This window comes from Dipodomys ordii, unplaced genomic scaffold (genome assembly GCF_000151885.1).
Source record: "Dipodomys ordii isolate 6190 unplaced genomic scaffold, Dord_2.0 Scaffold5, whole genome shotgun sequence".
NCBI lineage: Eukaryota > Metazoa > Chordata > Mammalia > Rodentia > Heteromyidae > Dipodomys > Dipodomys ordii.
Window position 1 is genome coordinate 21,926,569 of NW_012267221.1, and position 22,324 is coordinate 21,948,892.

At 35.7% G+C, this 22,324-nt stretch overlaps 1 protein-coding gene across 4 annotated transcripts in view; it reads left to right on the forward strand.

The window, feature by feature from the left end:
- Nucleotides 1-15,961, forward strand: part of Dync1i2 (dynein, cytoplasmic 1, intermediate chain 2) — a 52,822-nt gene extending 36,861 nt beyond the window's left edge. For all 4 annotated transcript variants that reach the window (XM_013029192.1, XM_013029185.1, XM_013029178.1 and 1 more), the window contains 7 exons: nt 82-228; nt 608-721; nt 1,022-1,155; nt 1,933-2,077; nt 10,061-10,201; nt 12,826-12,951; nt 15,323-15,961. In XM_013029192.1, coding sequence (XP_012884646.1) covers nt 82-228; nt 608-721; nt 1,022-1,155; nt 1,933-2,077; nt 10,061-10,201; nt 12,826-12,951; nt 15,323-15,436 — 921 coding nt within the window. In that variant the 3' untranslated portion in view covers nt 15,437-15,961. The remainder of the gene's footprint in view (nt 1-81; nt 229-607; nt 722-1,021; nt 1,156-1,932; nt 2,078-10,060; nt 10,202-12,825; nt 12,952-15,322) is intronic.
- Nucleotides 15,962-22,324: the final 6,363 nt, after the last annotated feature.

A 22,324-nucleotide genomic window follows, 5' to 3' on the forward strand; every position in this document is an offset into this window, starting at 1 on the left:
AAATTGTACTGTATATATTTTTATAATGTGTGAGGCTTCTTCCATTTTAATCGTAAATATAAAAATCCTACTTATTTGCAGTCGGCTGTGATGTCTGCTACATTTGCAAAATTTCATCCAAATCTTGTTGTTGGTGGTACATATTCAGGCCAAATTGTGCTTTGGGATAACCGTAGCAATAAAAGAACTCCAGTGCAAAGAACTCCACTGTCGGCTGCTGCACACACGGTAAGTAAATATGGTTATTTCCATTCGACTTCTGTGTTCCTTCTCCATTAACTACTTAGTAGTATCAGAGTGGTTTCAAAATGTACATTCTTTGATGTATAAGTTCTTTATCATTTAGCAACCAAGAACCAAAGTCTTTTTTCTGTATTTGCTGGCAGGGTGGGGAATAGGGGAGAAGCGAGCTATTTATAGAAAATTATCTATCTTCTGAGACAACATTTCATCAATCAATAGGATAGCAGCAAATTCACATTGAAAATACTCTTGAGTTTTAAGACTTGAATGAAACAGAATACTTGTGATTACATTAAAAATTTTATTTCATTTTTTTTCCTGGTAAAATAATCTAATCCTTGAAAACTTTCTTTAATATCCCTAGCACCCAGTCTATTGTGTAAATGTTGTTGGAACACAAAATGCTCACAATCTGATTAGCATTTCTACTGATGGAAAAATTTGTTCCTGGAGTTTGGACATGCTTTCTCATCCACAGGTTAGTTAAACTTGGAAAACTGAAATTTTGAGATAAATGTTATTTTTTAGTTGAAAATATGTCCTGATGTATGCTTTTCATAACTAGTTTACAATATTATAATAGACAATAAACTTAAATATGAGTCACATATAAGTTGTGTATATTTTGTTTTCAAACATGCTTCATTTAACTGAGCTAAGTTTATGTAAATAGTATATTAAAAGAATAGTTTATAAACCAGTTATAGCTAGAAGCTTTTCTGTGGAAATTTAAAATTGGAGGGTTACAAAATAATTTCCTCATTTATTTTCTATAAAGGATAGCATGGAATTGGTTCATAAACAGTCAAAGGCAGTTGCTGTGACATCTATGTCCTTCCCTGTGGGAGATGTCAACAACTTTGTCGTTGGTAGTGAAGAAGGCTCTGTATACACAGCATGCCGCCATGGCAGGTAAGCCAAAACTGGAATTAACAATTATTTAAAATTCTCCCTTGAATAATCTCATTGAAACAAATTACCCTTAAGTAGAAATCTGGCCTAAAACTACTACTTAGTTGTGACAGATTAAATTCAGACACCTAAAATGAAAAGTTAATTGTTTTAACAAAAAGTATTTTGGATTTTGTATGTAGGGTGAATTGTGTTGTGGGTGTGGGTGTGTATATGCGTATGCTCACAGAAGTTAGTAGTGGGGAAGGACATTCAGCATTCACAAATTCATTATATACATACTACATACTGCCCTTCAAATTTGTAAGTACTATTTTCAGCTATTTTTCTCATTTTGATTTACTTCGACTTTAAGCTTTAATGCAGACCTGATAATTGTACAGTAATCTCATGTATATATTTTAAAATGAGTAATATTTTTCTTACTGTTCAATCTGTTTTGAAATTGTCTAGAAGTACCTTATCAATTGCTTCCTTTAAATAATGGAATATCTATATTTCATTACTTAAAAACTCCTGATTTAAAAGTAGCTCAGACTGTGTGTCTTACATGTACCATCCTTTGCCTATTGTACTACTTTAGATATTGGATTTTTTTTTACTACTGTTGTCAGCATGTTTATGGCCCCCAAATGTACTTAATGCTTCAGTGGTGTTATCAAGTCTGAATAGAAAAACATTCAGTGTAAGTCAAGGTATAATGTATATCCACAATAAAGTGTGTCTATGTGTGTTCTACTCATCAGAGATTTCCCTATTTTCACTTTTCTGAAATAGCAAAGCTGGAATCAGTGAGATGTTTGAGGGGCATCAAGGACCAATCACAGGCATCCATTGTCATGCAGCTGTTGGAGCAGTAGACTTCTCACATCTTTTTGTCACTTCATCTTTTGATTGGACAGTAAAACTTTGGACAACTAAGGTATCTAAATATAGGTGTCTGCTCATTTGGTCAGTTTTCTGACACAAGGTGGTGCTCTAATACTGCCTCAGAAAGAAAGCTTTTTAAATAGCTTAGAATCGTTTATTAACAGATAAAGACTAGTAAGAAGTTATAGAAAGCATAGGGGATACTATAGTTTTCCAAAAGGAGTAGTGACAAATATGGTAATTCTACCTGTCTTCCCACCACTTTAGGGTGAGTGGGGGGGGAGGGGTGGGAGCCATAGTACCTCACATAGGGTCATCAGCCCAGCATAAGACCCATAAGACCCATGCATATGTTCTGTGGAGAGGAGAGCATGCACATGTACAACTGCAGCTCACAGAATAAATTTTTTTTAAAAAACGGGTTTACAATAAGTCTTATGCAACAAGGTTATACGTAATGCATTTGAATTAAGCATTATAATGACATGAATATGTATTTCTGTATTCTACATTAAGTAGTTTAATTTGTTTTGGCCTTAATAAAACTTCTTGAAATACCTATTTACATGATAAAGTACTTCCTGATCCTGTAATAATTCCAATAAACATGACTCTCCAATTTGGTTGAAGCCTTAAGAAACCTAAATTGGTGGGGGGGGCGGGGGAGGCTGGGAATGTGGTTTCATGGTAGAGTGCTTGCCTAGCATGCATGAAGCCCTGGGTTCAATTTCTCAGTACCACATAAACAGAAAAAACTGGAAGTTGGCACTGTGGCACAAGTGGTAGAGTGCTAGCCTTGAGCAAAAGAAGTTCAGGGACAGTGCCCTTAGTTCAAGCCCCAGGACTGGCAAAAAAAAGGTAAAAAGAAACCTAAGTGGGGAACATTATCACCTGTAACAGACTTTATAGTTTCATGTGACCTCATTTTATATTCGAAGTACCTTAATTTTATGCCTAGTTTTTTACAGTATTGTTGCTAATAAATCTTATTCAGCATATCAGAATCTATTTCAGTTAAACTTTTTTTTTCTGTCTACCTTATCATAATAGTTGATTTATCCTTCAGTTTGAAAAAACCTAGTGATCTTAAGAGATGCCATTCACTAATTATAGAGAATTTTTATTTTTGAAAGCTGGCCTCAGAAATCTGAGCTTAGCTGGATGCGATGACTTGAGTCTATAAAAATCTCATGTTTTTCAGGAGGCATCAATAGAAGGATTGAGGTAAGAGGCTAGATCCAGGCCCCCCAAAAAAGTATGAAATCCTATCCAGAAAAATAAAGTAATAAAAAACAGGGGCGGGGGGGGGGAGGGAAACATGGCTCAGTCCGGGCATGGCTCAAACGGGAAAGTGCCTGCCTAACAAGCATGAGTTCATACCCAAGTACTATGAAAAAAGAAAAAGAGCTGGGGTCAACTCACTGTTCACTGTTGTCCAGTCTTGATATCCTTCCTTACAGACTAATGTGAAATAAATTAGAAAACTGCATCTTGAAAACTTCATTTTGCCTTTTAAAATTAAGCATTTTGGAGTATGGCATTAAAAAGTAAAACCTTATAATAAAGGAAACATTTAGAAAAGTGCCTAACACAGTCTCTAGCATGTAATAGACCCATACCAATGTTCAGTTCCTCTTTTTCCTCTTAATGGTGATCTGACAGAACCTAAATGCAAATAAGTTGTCTTTCATTCTTGGGTTTTTCTGGAATCTTTTATCTTTTAATAAAGTTTATACAGGTGAAAAAGAGAGAGGAAGAAGACTCTTACAACCATAAGTGAAGAAATGCATCATCTAAAATTCTTTATTGAAAATTGTTAATCTAGCTAGTAAAACAAAGTAAGATGCAGAATTGTAAAGATTAAAAATTATTTTTATACAGGCTTCAGATAGCCACAGAAGTAATGGACTTCTGTGTGCTTTAGTAGTCTTATACATAGTCACAAAAGACATTACATCTTTGTCAAGTTTTTGGCCTTCTTTGATAGTTGATTTTTTTCATTTTTTTATTTTAATTTTATTGTCAAGGTGATGTACTGAAGGGTTACAGTTACATAAGTAAGGTAATGATTACATTTCTTGTCTAACTTGTTATCCCCTCCTTCATTGTATATATGACCATAAAAGATGATGCTAAACAAAATGAACTCCAAGACATAGTTGATTTTTTTTTAATCAACTTAAAACTTGTAGATTGTTTGATTTTTCACTCTCAGCATTTCAGGTTGCCAGTTTCCTTTTTGGCTTTAAATTTGAGACTTTGTCTTTTTTTTTTTTTATAGTAACAAAAGAATGTGAAAATCAAGAGTTAATTTTGCCAAATCAAGAACAAATTTATCTGATATTTTCTTTGGAGAACTACATAACTAGTTGATTGACAGTTGATATTTTTGTTCTTTTATTGTCTTATAATATAAGAGTGGCTTTTGAATAAGAATGATAGTCAGGTATGTAAACCTGCTTACTAGGTCAGATATTGTTCCTTCTTTATGTATCCAACTGTGGAAAAATGCCTGAACTTCCCCTTCTCCCTGACCAATTCTCTTCCATTCTAGTGGCCACAGGATGGGCCAGCATAGAATCGGATGTATTTATACACACTCATGGACCTTCCAAATTTTTATCCACAGAATTACTCTGGGCAGTATATGTCACTAGTGCATACTGATGCTCCCAAAACCATTAGTTCCATCTTAAATTTACACTTCCTGATTTGTTGCTAGTATTTATTATTGCAATACTAAATAACTTGATGGAAGATGTGTATAATAATGAGTAGTAGGCAGTGTTAATGAGTATGAATCATAGCAGTTATTTTAAAAATCTCTTTGAAAACATGATTCTGATTCCATTTTAACCTTTGTAATCCTGATAAATCTCAGTTCGGCACTGCTTTAAATTTAGTTTAATGTATTGCAGTAGCCAGTCTCCACTCCTTGCCTTGTTAGAAAATTTATAGCATAACCACACCATTCTGGTTTATCAGTCTGTTTTCATTACTTTGTTGAATTCAGCAATATATTTATAATATAGGTGATACTCAAACATAGATTATCTTCCATATATTGGTAAAGTTGAACCAACCAAGACATTGCTTCTAATATATTTGAAAGACATTGTTACTGTTTCAAAATGCAAACTTGAAAACTCAAAAACAGTAGCACTTTGGTGGGTTGGAAAAATAAATCACTACAGAAAGCTTCCTCAGGGTAAACTAAAGATTCTAGAAGAGCTTGATAGGGGTGGAACTGGTAAATTAGCTAAATGTTCTACCACATTTAACAAGAGTTGTTACGGTGGGCAGGGGGTGGGAAGTGGGAGAAAAATGAGAGAAGGGTAACAAGTTCGACAAGAAATACACTCCCTATCTTACTTACGTAACTGTAACCTCTCTGTATATCACCTTGACAATAAAATAAAGAAAAAAGAGTTGTTACAGGTTACTTTAGAATATAAAATTATTTTAGGGAGAAAATGTTTATTTTTTGCCAGGCACTGTCCCTTAGCCTTTTCTGCTCAGGACTGGCACTCTGCCAACTGAGTCACAACACAAGAAAATGTTTTAATGGATGCACAGTATATCTTAGTTTCAGAATAAGCATTTGTCTAAGTAACATTTATTGTGAAATGACAAAGCTAAGATTGTTAACAGAGTAATTTCTTAGAAAAAGTAGCTTTCGAATTTCATAAAGTCCATGTGCATATTAAGATTTTTCACAATCTCTGGTGTTTCAAAGCCCAGCCTTATTTTGAGAGCTTACCTGCTTAACTCTCAGAGGGTACTACCATTAAAGTAAGGTTAAAAGATCCTACAAATGCTTAGGAAAACAACTCTGTACATAAGAGGCAAGTTGAAATTTAAGAATGCTTTGAAATTGTGGCATTTCTTCTGGAAAAGCTGTCCAGTTATCTAAACCCAGGCCCACCTAGCAGCATTTACCTCATAAACTTGCTACTGACCAGTGACTAACCTCCCCTATGCATATTCAGAAACTCAATTCTGGCAGATATTAGAGTTGATTAGACTGCTGAATGAAACTAGCTGGCTCCTAAAACACAGTAATACACTGGAGAATGTTGATTTATTAATTTAGAGCCAGAAACCTAACTGCTAGAAGGCCCAGATACTCCTGCTGGCCTGACCAGCTCATTGTTTTCCTGTAGACAACCCTCATGGGAAGCCAAATTATAATCAGGAGATTGCTTGGTGAGCAAGGAATTAGAACAAAAGAAGTTTTATCATTTAAATATTCAGTGGCATCAAGCTAAGATAACTTGATTCATCCATCTTCAAATAGAGATGGCCTTGCCATGGGGTAGTAATTCTTATGATCCATTGTCTTAGATTGCTTCTCTCCTGGACAATGATAAAATGGGAACTTCCTTCATTTTACTTGTAAGGCTTGCTTTTTTGGATTTCACTGCTTTTAATTGATACATTCCTCAAAAAGTATCGTCAGTAAGGAAGTAAGGGAATCCGCTGTTCTTTAATGTTGATATTACATATCACTCTTACCATCTAATACTTACTATAGAGTAATGTTATTGATTTAGAACTTTCCCAACCTGAAAATATGACATGTAGGAGATTTCTATTGCTGCTATAAAGAATGATGCATGTTGGCTTAAAAAAACAGAAGAAATTTATTCTCCCACAGTTTAAGAACGCTAGAATTCCAAAATCATGGTGTTGGAAAGCTAGTTACCTTTGAAAGATTTGAGAGAGACCTATTTTATTTTATTTTATTCTAGCTTTGAGTGATGCCAGCAATCTTTGGTGTTCTTGGCTTGGACCTTTATCACTAATCTCTATTCTCAAATGGCATTCTACTCTGTATCCCATGTCTCTGTATCCCAATTTTTCTCTACTTTAAAGGACATCAATCATACTTGATTTAGAGCCTACCCTAATGCTGTGTGAAATACATCTTAACTTGGGCACTCCTGCAGAGGACCTATTTCCAAATAAAGTCATGTCAGTAAATAGACATGAGGTGAAGGGGACATTGTTCAATGCAGTATATATCCATCTTAGGGGGGAAAATATGGCTTGTCTTTTGGCCGTACACTGATTATTCTCACTACTGGGCTAGAATGAGATGTTGTTTACTCAAAGAAAACTTTTGTTTTTATTCTTTTGGCAAACACATTGTACATATCATTTGTAAGTGACAGTTTTTAGAACTTCAGAGAGACCTATAGACATTATCTAGTTCCATGGTTTTGTTTCGGTTGTACATTAGAATCACATGAGTAAAATGTCAGTGCTCCTGGTACCCAAGACCAATTAAATCAGGCTCTCTTAGGGAGAGATCCAGGAAATAGCATATTTTTTAGAAATTCTCTACGTAGTTACAATAAGTCAAGCTTTGAGATTCACTGATACAAAGGAACTGAACTTAGATGGGGGTAGTGACTTCCAAACACTTGAAGCTAGTTGCTGACAGGCCTGAGATGAGCAGCTCTTCTGTGCCTCTTTGTCATGTAGGTAGCAGTACTCTTCAAAGCAAGAAAAAAATATATATTACTTAAGAAAACATTTTATCCTAGCTACTCAGGAGCCTGAGATCTGGAGGACTGAGGTTTGAAGCCAACCAAGTCAAAAAATAGTCCATGAGATTCCATCTTCAAAATAACCAGCAAAAAAAATTGGGCTGGCACAAGTGGCTCATACCGGTGATTTAGCTACTCAGGAGGTTGAACTCTGAGAATTGTGGTTCAAAGTCAACCTAGGCAGGAAAATCCATGAGACTCTTTATGACCAATAAACTACTCCGAAAAATTTGGAAGTGGAGCTGTGGCTCAAGTGGCAGAGTGATTGCCTTGAGCACAAAGAGGCTCAGAGACAATACTCAAGCTCCGAGTTCAAGTCTCAGGACAGGCAAAAAGTGGACTAGAGGCATGGCTTAAAAGGTAGAATTCCAGTCAAGCAAACAAGCTGAGCCAAATGTGAGGCCCTTAGTTCAAATGCCAGTACTAACAACAAAATGAAAAGTATATGATCCATTTGGGATTTTAATTTGCAGTGTCATATGTTAAATTAATGTATTATGACATAGTATTTTGATGTTAAATGTGCATGCTTTCTAGAGAAAATATAATTAATCTCAGATAACTAGTAAGTTTGTTAAAATAAACTTGGAAACCATTGTAAAATAGTCACATTGTAAGTTTGGGGATATGTTGCTTTTTTGTTAAGGTATTAATATTCATTATGGTATTCTATAAAATGCACCTTCTTTTTAATTTTTAAAATTTTGACCTTTTGCCTTGGCTGGTCCACTAAGTGGATAAAATATTTGACCTAACCATATCCTGAGATATTTAGCAGCTTTTTATTATAAATATAAATTTTTGATCTAGTTTGTACGTAATTTTTTATAGAATGAGTATTACGTGGCATACCTCTGGTTTCTTTTACTTAATATTTTAAAATATATGCATTATTTTATTCATAAATGTTCAGTATGTGTCTCTAAAAGAAAGTCTCTTCTTTTTTAAAAAAAATCACCATTTCATTGTTATACCTGCCAAAATTAGCAGTGATTAATTTGATTAAATGGTCTATGCTCATTTTCTTAAAATTACTTAATTGAAGCAGGATCAAAGTGTGGCCTATGAATCTGCCGTTGATATATCTTTTAAGCCCTTTTTCAAATTTTTTGTTGGCCTGGGAATTGTTCAAGACTAGTGCTCTGCCACTTGAGCCACAGCTCTACTTCTGGCTTTTTTTAATTGTAGGTAAGAGTCTCCTGGACTTTTCTGCCTGGGCTACCTTCAGACCTTGATTCTCAGATCTCAGCTTCCTGAGTAGCTAGGATTACAGGCATGGGCCTTTAGTGCCCAGCTTTAAGCCCTTTTTAAAATAGGGTTTCATCCTCTTGCTGTTTTGTTCTTAAGAAAACAAGTTTATTTCCCTCTAAAGGTCTGATGGCCTAGATTTTATATTGCTATGGTATTATTTATATTGTAGCCTGTATTTACATGTTGTTTATAAGTCTATAAAGGGAAGCTTATGCCACCTGTGATCCTAGGTTTTCAGAAGGCTGAGATCTGACGATCAAGATTAAACACCAACTTCAGGCAGACAAATCAATGAGACTCTCACCTTCAACTAGCCAGCAAAAAGACAGCACTGGAGGTGTGGTTCAAGTGTAGACCACCAGCCTTGAGTGCAAAAGCCAAGTGAGAGTACAATCCCAAATTCAAGCCCCAGTACCAGCACCAAAAATATAAAAAAATAAAATAAGTGGGGGCAGGGTGAGGGGAGTAACCAGTGGTTACAACTGGTACTTAGTTTCATATTTGTTCATTCATCTTTTTTGGCAATCTAATTCATTCTATAGAAGGTTTGTTTTTTTGTTTTTTGTTCTTGCCAGTCCTGGGGCTTGAACACAGGGCCTGGGCATTGTCCCTGAGCTGCTTTTTCTCAAGGCTAGCACTCTACCACTTGAGTCACCCCACCACTTCCAGCATTTTCTGTGTATATGGTACTGAGGAATTAAACCCAGGGCTTCATGCATGCTAGGCAAGCACTCTACCACTGAGCCACAATCCCAGCCCCTTCAGAAGGTTCTTAAGGATGCATTATTATACTGATAACACTATGTTTGCAAGAGTTGGTTTGATTATCTAAAATCTATAGCTTATATGGATTTAAATACCTTAAAAATATTACTGTTGTCTTCTAGCCAAAAGCATTGCTGTCATATCAGCATTGCTGTCTGATAACAGTCTTATTTTCTTTTCCTTACTTGTGGATTGGTCTAGAATACTCTAGCTGACAAGTCTTTTTTTGAAAAAAATAGTATGGCATCTACAATTCAAAAAAAAGTGCAATCCAGTAATTGATTCTTAGTCTATAATGCCCAGGTAATTTTATACTGAAATTTTAGGAACTTTTTCTAGGTTGAGTTAAATATCATAAAATGTTAGGCCTGTTGAATACATGTCATATTATTTTCACTGATAAGGAGTTTAATGACTTGTGTATATGTCATATTTTGACTTTGCTAAGAATCAACTTTCCCTTTCAGAATAACAAGCCTTTGTATTCATTTGAAGATAATTCAGACTACGTTTATGATGTTATGTGGTCACCCACCCACCCAGCCCTGTTTGCCTGTGTGGATGGCATGGGGAGACTGGATTTGTGGAATCTCAATAATGATACAGAGGTGAGCAAGAAAATAACAAAAATTGCACTGAAAAATAGAAAATTGGAGATTTATTGAATAATTTGTGAAATTCCTTTTATCCCAAGGAATGTAAAAGGGCTCTATGATTGTAGCTTCATCACAAAGAAACCAAATAAGCTTTGTACCTTAAATAACAAACAGCATGCTGTGCAAAAATAAAGGGAGACATAATATTGCCACAAGCCCTAGGGCATTTCCTTTTACTCCTCAAAAGCAGTATCATGTCTCTAATGTCCTGGCAAAGTCTCCTTCACAAGGCAACTGGGATATTTTTTATTCTTTAACCAGAAAATAGATAGTGTCAGACTGTCAAAGTATGTTAACCTTAATTCAGAATTTCTAAATTATCTTTTAGTCTTGATAAAATTGTGTATTATCTATAACCATTAGTCTTAGTCTCATTTGTTTAAATGAAAAATATATATTTTGATGACTTTTTCTATTAAGGATTAAAATTACTGTATTACTGGTAGTGTAAGTGCATATGAAGCCAACATGGAGCACACACCTGTAATCCCAGCACCTAAGAGGCTTATGCAGAAGGATTGAGGGTGAAGAGGCCAGCCAGTGCTATGTAGTAAGTTTAAGGCCAGCCTGAGATACATAATGAGACTGTCTCCAAAAAACTAAAATCTTGGAATATTGTTCATGGTAGAGTGCTTGCCTAGCATGTGTAAGACCCTAGGTTTAATCCTCAGCACCACAAAAAAGAAAGGAAGAATCAGGTGCTAGTGGCTCATGCCTATAATCCTAGCAACTCAGGAGGCTGAGATCTGAGGATTGCAGTTTGAAGCCAGCTTGGAGAAGAGAATCTATGAGACTCATGTCCCTGATTAACTACCAAAAAGGCAGGAGAAGAGCTGTGGCTCAAGTGGTAAAGCGCCATCCATGGATGAAAAAACTAGGGACACAGACCTTGAGTTCAAAAATCAATACTGGCAACACACACACACACACACACACCTTGAGTTCAAAAATCAATACTGGCAAAACACACACACACACACACCTTGAGTTCAAAAATCAATACTAGCAACACATACACACAGAATGGGTAGAAGGGATGCAGGTAGAAAGGAGAATCAAATTTCCTGATTTTGCGCATGCACACACACACACACACACACACACACACACACGGAATGGGTAGAAGGGATGCAGGTAGAAAGGAGGATCAAATTTCCTGATTTTGCACACACACACACACACACACACACGGAATGGGTAGAAGGGATGCAGGTAGAAAGGAGGATCAAATTTCCTGATTTTGCTATACATGAAATCAGTTATTAGCAGTGAAATTTAACTATCATAGATTTTTGTTAAACCATGTTTTAAACAGGCTTAAAATGTTCTTAAAATTTTTATACTACTGTTGGGTAGTATAAGTAATGTGAATTTCATTAGTGGTTGTTGAGGAGAAAAATCACTTGGTTCCTTTTCTCACATCTCTTCACATTCCTAGTGACATCAAATTCCTTGAAGTAAAATAGTTGGTTATACAAAGGCAAGGAAGTTATAAATTGGAAATGTAAGAATTTTAACACTTAGGGGCTGGGAAGGTGGCTTAGTGGTAGAATGCTTGCCTTGCATGTATGAGGCCCTAGGTTCAATTCCTCAGCACCACATAAACAGAAAAAGAGTTCAGGCTCCATGACCAACAAAAAGACAAAAAAAATAATAATAATTTTAATACTTATTATCTACTGAGTTGATTGTTTGGGGAGGAACATTGAAATACTAGGAGAAAGTGTTGAGCCCTTACTAGATGATTGGACTTGGTATACATGTTTTAATTTCCTAGAATAGTATCAGTTTTATTTTCTTAGTTTAGATTTTGGTACCAAAGATTAGTGATAATAAGTATAGATCTTTTCTGTAATAGTTAACTCTAAGAATATATCAAAATACGTTTTTTATATTAATTTGGGGCCAATCATTTGGGAAAGATTAATGTCAGTTGTAGTTATTTTGGCTAGGTTGTAAAACTTGACAAGTTTAATTGCGCTTTTTAGTCTGTATCAAACAGTAAATGTTTGGTGCTCCTTGTGTAGCATAGAAAAGCACCAGCAGGCTGGGGTTTCATCCTGCCTCTCTTTGTCCTGTTCATAAGAATTTGGGGCTTTAGAAAAGCTCATCCTAAACCTTCGTATGAACTGTTTCTATGAACTATCAAATACAGGTTTCAAAGCAGTCAATGATACAAAGTATAAAACAATTCCTGTCCCCCATAATTGAACTATGATCTGATTAGAAGGACTTTTGAAATGTTTTCTTTTTAAATGTGTTTTGGCTATATGTTTTCAAGCTTAGGGTTACTTAAAGGAGTTAAATAAAATGAATCCTTTATTTAAGAGAAGATCTTCCAAAATGATCTATCCAGTCATGTGAGTGTTTAAGGACTAAATTTATTTTCCCAAACCATTTTCAAGGATTGGCTATAATGTCATTCACAATATACTGCTGAACAGAAAGAAAGTTGGAAAAATTCTTTACTCTCACCTGTTTTATAAAACAGCCAGATTGAAAGAATTACTGTTTTACATGTTTATAGAAATCTTGATGAAGCTTTTAACACTGCACTATATTTTAAATGACGTTAGGTACCAACTGCCAGCATTTCTGTGGAGGGTAATCCTGCTCTTAATCGTGTAAGATGGACCCATTCTGGAAGAGAAATTGCCGTGGGTGATTCTGAAGGACAGATTGTTATATATGATGTGGGAGAGGTATGGGATTTGCTGCCTATAAATTTAATACACCTATTCAGTGGCATCATAGTGAAGGTGTCTTGGTGTCTAAAATCTAGTCTTTGTGGTTCTTGAATTGTCTAAACCATATAGTTATATACTTCCATGAAAGTAACTCTTGAGATTAATTTTCTTTCTAATCTTCATGTCCCATATCCCTGTAGAACGGATTTTGAGTGTACCACATGGAAGTACCTTGTTTTGTTTTGTTTTGTTTTGGGTCCGGTCGTGGGGCCTGAACTCTGGGCCTGGGCGCTGTCCCTCAGCTCTTCAGCTCAAGGCTAGTGCTCTACCACTTGAGCCACAACACCACTTCCAGCTTTTTTCTTTTTGCTTATGTGGTGCTGAGGAATCAAACCCAGGGCCTCATGCATGCAAGGCAAGCGCTCTACCACTGAGCCACCTTCCCAGCCCAGAAGTACCTTGTTTTATGACACATGTACTGCTAGAAATCTTCAGGCAGAAAAAGAAATGTGGGGTTATAGATGGGTTTTGATATTTTACAGAATTGATATTTAGATACTATATTATTCTATATTCATAGATATGTTTGGGCCAGATAGTAGAAAACAAAAGTAGTATCTTTATTTCCTTATTAGCACATATTAATTGTACAATATGAGGAGTTTAATTGTGATATTTCTATACATGAATATAATACACTTTGATTATATTCACCCCTTTTTATTATTTTTATCCCCTCCCTCACCCCTTTCATTTTTTTCATCAATTAAAATATAGGGTTTTTCCATGAAGGTTAAAATGTGTTTGTGATTTTAACAAAGTATCACTATCCCACAATACTGTGAAATCTATGTAATCATTTAATCACAATTTTTTTAATTGTAAAAAAAAAAAAAAATAGGGGTTTGGGCACCGGTGGCTCATGCCTGTAATCCTCACTATTCAGGAGGCTAAGATCTGAAGATCATGGTTCAAAGCCAGCCTGGGCAGTAAAGTCTCTGAAACTCATCTCCAATAGACCACTAGAAAACCAGAAATGTCACTGTGGCTCAAGCGATAGAGCGTTCGCCTTGAGCTGAAGAGCTGAGGGACAGCGCGCAGGCCCAGAGTTCAAGCCCCATGACCAACAAAAAAAATAAATAGGAGTTTCATTGTGACTTTTCATACATATGTACAATGTGTCTTATTCTTCCCACTTTTCCTTTCTTTCATCCTACTTATTAATTATTCCCATAGTCTCCATTTTATATTCGTGTCCTTTTTTTTTTTTGTCAAAAGTAATATGAGAGTTTTCTGATTGTTGTGTGAAATGTGAATGCTAAAACCTGAGTCTTGATGTGAAGCCATTATAATTGTTCCAGTAGGACACGTTGCTGGTCTGACATCATTAGTGCTCTGCTTGGCTGTCCACAGTGCCCAGCGTTGACTTTTTCCTGTGTAGTCCTATGCCATAGTCATTTTTTCTTCTGCTATATGTTATGATTCCCCAGCCTATCAAGATATCCCATGGCCTGTCACAAATGGATCTGAAGGGAGGTAGATTGAATTATTCTAGAACACCAGTTGAACTAGCTGTACAGATAGAAGTGTTCTGTGTCTGCACTGACTAATAGGGTAGTTACTTTCTGCATAAAACCATTGAAAAAAATGGTGGCTAGTAAACCGAAAATTCTATTTAATTTCGATTAACTTATATAGTCACATTTGTCTAGTAGCTGCCCTACTGGATAGAGTAGACTTAGAAGTATGTACATCCACTTGCCACCCTTGAGCAGTTTGTGCCCTATCATAGCAGTGTCAGATGCTGTAATATTAAGGAAAACAAGAAAAAAAATGTATCACTGGACTGGCTCTGTGAAACAAAAGCATCACAAACTCCTTTTTCCCTCTTTTGCTTTTGATATAACACTAAATGCTAAGTAGTAGCATAGCTTCTGGTGAAGAAATTGCAGTATCAAGAAAGGTTACTTTATGCTCCATAAATAAATAGTTCTGAGAAACCAGCTTTTATGAACCATGTTTCGAGAACTATTTCATACTAAGAATAGTGCAAGAATAAAGTAAAAATGTTAAAAGGAATTCCTCCCAACTAGCAAAATCCTGGAGATGGTGCACAGGAGTTACATTTACAATGCATCATTGTTACTCTCTCTTGCACCGGTGGTGAAATAGCAAAGTCTTCTCTGAGGTTGTCACAACATATTTCACAAACACCAGCTTTTGTTTTGAAATGGTGTAAATCATTGTAATAGTCCCTGTAATTATGGAAAGGCCATTCAGGTCAATTATTACTTTTTTAATGGAAAAATTATTTTTAAACAAACTGAATAATAGTAAGATGATCTGTTATTTCATTGTACATAAAACATTGTCTTTTCTTTAACAGCAGATTGCTGTTCCCCGCAATGATGAATGGGCACGTTTCGGCCGAACACTTGCAGAAATTAATGCAAACCGAGCAGATGCAGAAGAGGAAGCAGCTACCCGAATACCTGCTTAGTTTGTGGAAGGGAATGAGCATATAGACTTAGTGGATTTGGGGACGATGCTTAAATAGATCCTAAGACTATTTGCATGCCTTTATCTAAATGATAATTAAAAGGAATTTCATGGATTAAACTGTGGACTTAATGCAGTAAGTCAATCTTACAGCGTTTCTTTTTTATATCTTGCATTTTGTTTTGTCATTTTTAATACAGTTAACTGATTTTACAGAATGCAGCTTTTTCTGAATTCTAATACACTGGTGTATATTTAGCATTTGTTGTTCTTTTAAATTCTTTCCAACTCACCATACTGTATATAGTTATTTCTAAAGCACAGATTAAATAAGTTCTGCATATTTTACATGATTACATATTCTTGTAACACTAATATGTTCTTCCTGACCATAGTATGTAGAAACATTGTTCTTAGTCACAGCATGCATACACTTAACTTCCATTCCAGTGTCCTTTTTCTGCTTTATAGTTCCTGTGATACTATCTATAAATAAAAACAAATATATGTTAACTTTTCAAATTTTCATCTTTGCTCCTTGCAATTTGAATTTTTGTTTCTTTTTTTGTCTTCATCCCCTTTTTAAGTTCCTATTTTGAGAACCTCCTCAGAACCTTAAAGCTTTGTGCCTTATACAGAGCATTCTGTAGTTTTCTGTAGGCATTGTGAACTGATGCTTGGATCATCCGTCAGTGAAAATTTCCCATAGGTTAGTTTTTACTTCTCTGAATTATTTTCTTTCCATCTGTATGTACTTTAAAAATAAATGCAATGCTCTTATTTTTTCACTGATTAAGACTATTGTACATACGAGCTCTTCATCAGTTAAACCACCTCTGAAATTTAGTTTCTGGTTGTAATAGCCATGAAGGAAAAGTATTTATATGACCCAAATTTTGGCACTGATTTAGCCCCACACTTTGAGATCAACAACTTTCTACAAGTCTTAAAAGGAAGGTGACAAAGATCTAAGATTTAGTATTGAAATCAACATAATTCAGGATTCAAGGAAAAGGATTATGACTGGATCTTGATTTTTATCCATTTTAAGTTACACATTTCCTTAAACCTGTCCTTAACTTGAACTAGGAAGATTACAAATCAGAATTTGAACATACTTGTTCTTTTGTAATACAGTCTAACAAAGATTTATTGAGAGAGAATTCTAAATAACAACACAATTTTTAACTATAAGTAATCTGTAGTAACAATTGACCATGAATATTAGACTGAAACTCTAGTTCTAGTTCTGGTACCTACAAGAAGGGTAACTCTAACCAAGTCTTCCTCCTTCTTTTATCTAGGAAATAGGTTTGGATTAGATTATCTCTCAATTTCCTTTCAGATCTAAAATTATTAGTTATAATTATGTGAGACTTCTCCATTCTGGCATTTCAGTTGTCATAAACGGGTCACTCGTATTATATACCAAAGATGGCAGCTCAAGTTATGGGTCAGAAATTCTATTTTCAGCAGATTACATTTTCTGCATATAGAAAAATCAATGTACTCATTGTGAGAGTTGCTCTATTTTTGTCTTGGTTGTAAAATTAACTAGAAAAAAAGAGAAAACATTCATGTTAAATCACAATATTGTGTAAGGTTGGAAATCACGGTATGGCAAGTGAGATGCTCATTGGACTCAAGTTATTATGTTCTATTATAAAAGAAAATAAAATTGGTGAGTATTTGTAAAATACTTGTCAACAGAGTTTTTGCTTTTGAGGAAAAATTTCTTCACCCTCCCCCCAAAAAAATCTTAGTGTAGACCTATATTCATTCAACATTATTATACATTTTTTAGAAACACAAAACTTTAAGGAATTATCTTTGAAGTTTATAATTACAGGAGAGAAAAGAGACAAGGATAATTGATGTAGAATCTTCTGACATTATTAAATGGTGTAGTATATCACCAAATGAAAGATGCAAAGATTATACTTTACCAGTATTAACCTTTTTTTTTTTTTTTTTTTTGTGGCTTTTTTTTTTTTTTTTTTGTGGCTTGTGGGGCTTGAACTAAGGGCTCAGTCCCTGAGCTCTTTTCTTTTTCCCTCAAGGATAGCACTTGAGCCACAACTCCACTTCTGGCTTTTTTCCACCCTTTGGAAGTTAATTGGAGATAAGTTCTCACAGGCTTTCCCACCCAGGCTGGCTTTAAACCCAGATCATCAAATCTCAGCCTCCTGAGTAGCTAGACTTACAGGTGTGAGAGCCATCATCACTCTGCTCAGTTTCCACTATTTTTCTCTGAGTAGAAAGCAAAATATGGCTTTCTGACTAATTTCTTGTTATTTACTTGATTTTCCTCTTTGAAGTGAGAGGTTAGAGATTAATACTCTTGTTTGTACTGAGGAAGCATACTTAGTTTTGAGGACAATAACTGCAATAAAATTTTGAGATCATTTCTGGTATCATTTAAGCCAGATAAGTTATTGATAAAACACACCATTGGTCAGGTGCTGGTGGCTCACACCTTGTAATCATAGCTACTCAGGAGGCTGAGATCTGAGGATCACAGTTCAATGCTAGCCTGAGCAGGAAAGTTCATGAGACTCTTATCCCCAATTAATCACCAGAAAACTGGAAGTGGTTGCTGTGGCTCAAGTGAAAGTGTCACCTTGAGCTGAAGAGCTGAGGGAACAGCACCCAGGCCCAGAATTTAAGCCCCATGGCCAACAACAACAAAGACATATTATTGTTCTTAAAAGGTAACAGTTCCCTACAAAGTTTATGAAATGCTTTTTATATAGAGTAAGTTTGCAATGAGGCTGAAATATCGTGAAGGAATGCATGATTTAAACATTAGGAGGAACTGTTCTCTACTAATCAGATACTGTAGCCTCCACTGTGGACCATGTAGAAAGGAAGAACCTGAATGAAAATCTGCTGTGATGGTTATCATTTTTCTTGAGCAATTTTAAACATCTATAGCCCCCAGTATTTCATAGCCTAGTATTTCAATGTTGGCATTAGAATAATTTCTTAAATAGAAAAGGCTGCACAATTAGATGTATGTTAGTGAAAACAAAGCTCCAGTTGCTAATGGGCATTCAAGATAGCATGCCTGACTCTTGGGCATAAATCCAGATTAGAAAGACTGCAGATTTTCTTCTTTTGATGAACTTCATGAGGTTCTGATGGTTTTAGTTTGTTTTATTATTTTAATCCAAGATAGGTAACAGCAAAAAGACTTCTTGCTTTTACTGATGTCATATTACTTTCCACTAGGGACTTTTACAGGTTTGACTTCCTATATATTGTAAGTAGCTGGGAAATTATTTACTTAGGAATCTGGCTTTCCAGATCTTGGGGAATTCTACTTTTACCAAAGAATTACAAAGTAAGGCTACAATGCTTGATAAGAAATGTACTCATTATCTTGCCCATGTAATTGTAACCCCTCTGTTCAGTATTTTCACAATAAAAAAAATTTTTTTTAATTAAAAAAAAAAGAATTACAAAGTAAGTTGTCCCAAAGGGAATGGTAAACCAATATCCATGTTTGGTATTTCTTTTCAAGTGAGAATTGTAATTAGGAACATTTTTAAAGCAATCTTTAGTCTTATTGCCTCAAAATGTTAATATTTTCTTACTGTTATAGTTTTAAAATTCTTTTCATATATAAGAAACATTATAGAGTCAATTTTAGAAAAAGATCTCAGTCCTAACAAAAATGATCCATAAGACTGAATAGTCACTGAATGGTAGTGCTTTTCACAACAAGCCAATGTTCTCAGATCTTTTGTTGGATTTAGATATTTAAATTCTTATTCTGCCTTCCATGTTCACAATCTTCAACTTCTCAAAGTTTGAATGGATATCAGGTATTTAAGTTTTCAGTACATAGCTTCTAGCCACAGACAGTTTCAACACAGCCAATCAACAATCTCCTACAAACTTTTATAAAATTACAGTATTTTGTGTTGTTAGTTTCATAGCAGGAATCTCAGTTTGGGCTTCTTAATATTCCATTACCAGTTCCCGGTCAGAGGATGGAACAGCTTGCACTCAGGTAAGCTTTCTGAAAGGTCTATTTCACTTTGTGAGGTCACTTATTCAGGTCTTTGATAATGTATTATCCTACCTCTCTCCTAATGTACTTGATTTGTCCAGAAAGCTGTGGGGCAGTGATTGTGTGGGGTGTAGGACACACCTGCATTGCACTGAACATGCAGAGCCCTAACCTTGTGACTGGAAATCAGGAATACCACCGGTAAGTCTCTGATAGCAAGTAATTTTATCTTTTGTGAATTTTTGTACTGGATTTTTCAGTACATTTTTTTTCCTGAATAAAGTCATGGAAATGCTTTGAAACAAAATTTCTTATTTATAAGTGTGGCCTGGTATATGCAAGAAAGAATATTGGGCTCAAAGACCCAAAATCTGGGGCCAGGCATGGTAGTACATGTATATAATCCCAGGATTTGGGAAGGATCATGAGTTGATGACCAGTTCAAGTGTGTTGCAATTCAAGTTGACATGACACGCCTTTGGGAAAATGTTTTGCCCTTTTGTTTCAGTACAATTGTGGGGATTAAACCTGAACATATGTAGAAATGCATGCTAAACCGTAGAGTGCCATACAAATACATGGCCATTGTTGTCATGGTAGCTGATGAGCTGCCATGAGGTGTTCATTAACTGATCTGCAGAAGCTTCTAGAAGTTATCATCTCTTAGTTCTTGGCTATTAGCTGTCAGAAGCAGGCTCTTAGAAATTTGTAGATCTATACTGCACAGGCCTTGACCAGTTCTAAGTTTCCTTTGTGATCTTTATCATAGCCTTTGTATTCTGCTTCCTCTACTTGACAAGACCACTAAGCAAGTAGAATATAAGCTTCATCAAGCTTCATCATTATAAGGTTGGGAATAACAGGAGTTTTTACTCAAAGGCTTTACACCAACAATTTCTACTTAATGGAACTGTACAACTTGTTTTCCAAAGTTATTTGTTCTGCTCTGTGAAGAACTGGTATGCATGCTGATCATGTAGTAACAATCATTGCTAGTAGTTATTGAGCACTGCTAAGTGATTATGTACATATATGTAGTCTCCTTTATTCTAACTTCTTTATGATTTGGGAACTATTTTGATTACTAGTTTACATAAGAAATTGATTTGGACCAATTTCTTTGAGCCTGATTTTTAGCTAGTTTCCATGGAATAAATACTCTTATCATGGCTGTTGTAAACTGAGTGTGATATCCTTGAACAAGGAACTAGGAAGATATATATATATATATATATATATATATATATGTATATATATATATAATGGGCTGTCATTAAACTGGTACAAGACAGGTCTAGTGTATCACTGGGCTCGGAAACCGTAAGTGATTCACAGTTAAGCACTAACCCAGGTGGTCTTGATTTTGAAGCCATGTTATTAATTATACTGCCTTTATGCTCTGAGTCAAGCAAAAATTCAGTTTTGGTGATTTTGTTCTTTTGGTGTTTGTACTTTGTGGAATGGGGATCTCACAGTGCTGCCTAGGCTGGCCTTGAACACAGTCCTCCTGCCCCAGCATCCTGAATATCTGGGATTACAGAGACATGTCACCCTGCCTGGCTAATTTGTTGTTTTTTTTTTTTTACTCATATAAACCTATATATAATGACACATTTAAAAGATGAACATCTCTATAAGAATTACTGTTAGTCTTCTGGCTTACAGAATGTTATTCTGGAACTTTTTACTACTACTGGTCAGCTCAAACTACGGGAAGAATTAGGTTAGATAAAGGAATAGAAGTTTCCACTGGTTGAAGATGGCAGTGACTTACCTACAAATGAGCAAGACTTCCTTCTGGGCTCTATATTAGCAGTTGCCTGAAGCCAATTAGGAAATGACTTTCTTCTTCCTGGACTCTTGAGACAGTAAGCATTTCAGTGTTATAAATGAAACTTAAAAGACATTATGTTCATGACAACATGCAGGTCCACTTTGGGTTTGCAGAATCAGACTTCTCAGAATTCCATGCCAGTGGAGATTCAGCCCATACATAGTCGACTGCTCTCCTTCAGTAAATACTATGTATTATGGCAGGACTCACAGAGCATTTATGGGTTTCTTATTCTATACACCCAAGTTTTATTCCCATCCTTGTAAAAGGCTACCCCTGGTCACCCTCTCTTGATTAGGGTGTTTGCGGTAAAGTAGCCTTAGGAGAAAGGCTTAACTCTTGTATCAGTCTGTTAAGGCAGGAAATTCGCATTCCAAAGTACCTTGACCATGGTCCAAAATGGGCTCCCAACTAAGCAAATCCTTTTGACCTTGTAGACATTTTGCCCAGTGGGAAAGGGAACAATTGCTGGAGAGCATAGGCTGTGTAAAGTTAAGGCAGTACTGGGCCTCCTTTTTTCTCTTAAAGTCATTTGAGTATCATTTCTTTTTTTCTTTTTGGCAGTTGTGGGGCTTGAATTCTGGGCCTGGGCTCTTGTCCCTCAGTTCTTCAGCTCAAGGCGAGCGCTCTACCACTTGAGCTACAGCACCACTTCCGGTTTTCTAGTGGTTTATTGGAGATAGGAGTCTCACGGTCTCTCCTGCCCAGGCTGGCTTTGAACCGCGATCCTCAGATCTCAGCCTCCTGAGTAGCTAGGATTACAGGCGTGAGCCACCGGCGCCCGGCCTGAGTATCATTTCTTTACTGCATTTTGTCCCTTGTCTGTTTTCAGTACAAATAAAATTGCGTTTCACTAACTTCTATTTCATGTCACCTGGAAACTAGTTTTTAGTATTGCTAAATCCATCACAAATCTCACATACTAGGAAGCACAGAAAAAGCTGATCTTTCAATAAAACCTTGAAAACTAAGTTCCTGTGAATTAGTAATTTCTGTGAATAGTTACATGTTTGTAACTTGATACCATCCCAGAAACCATT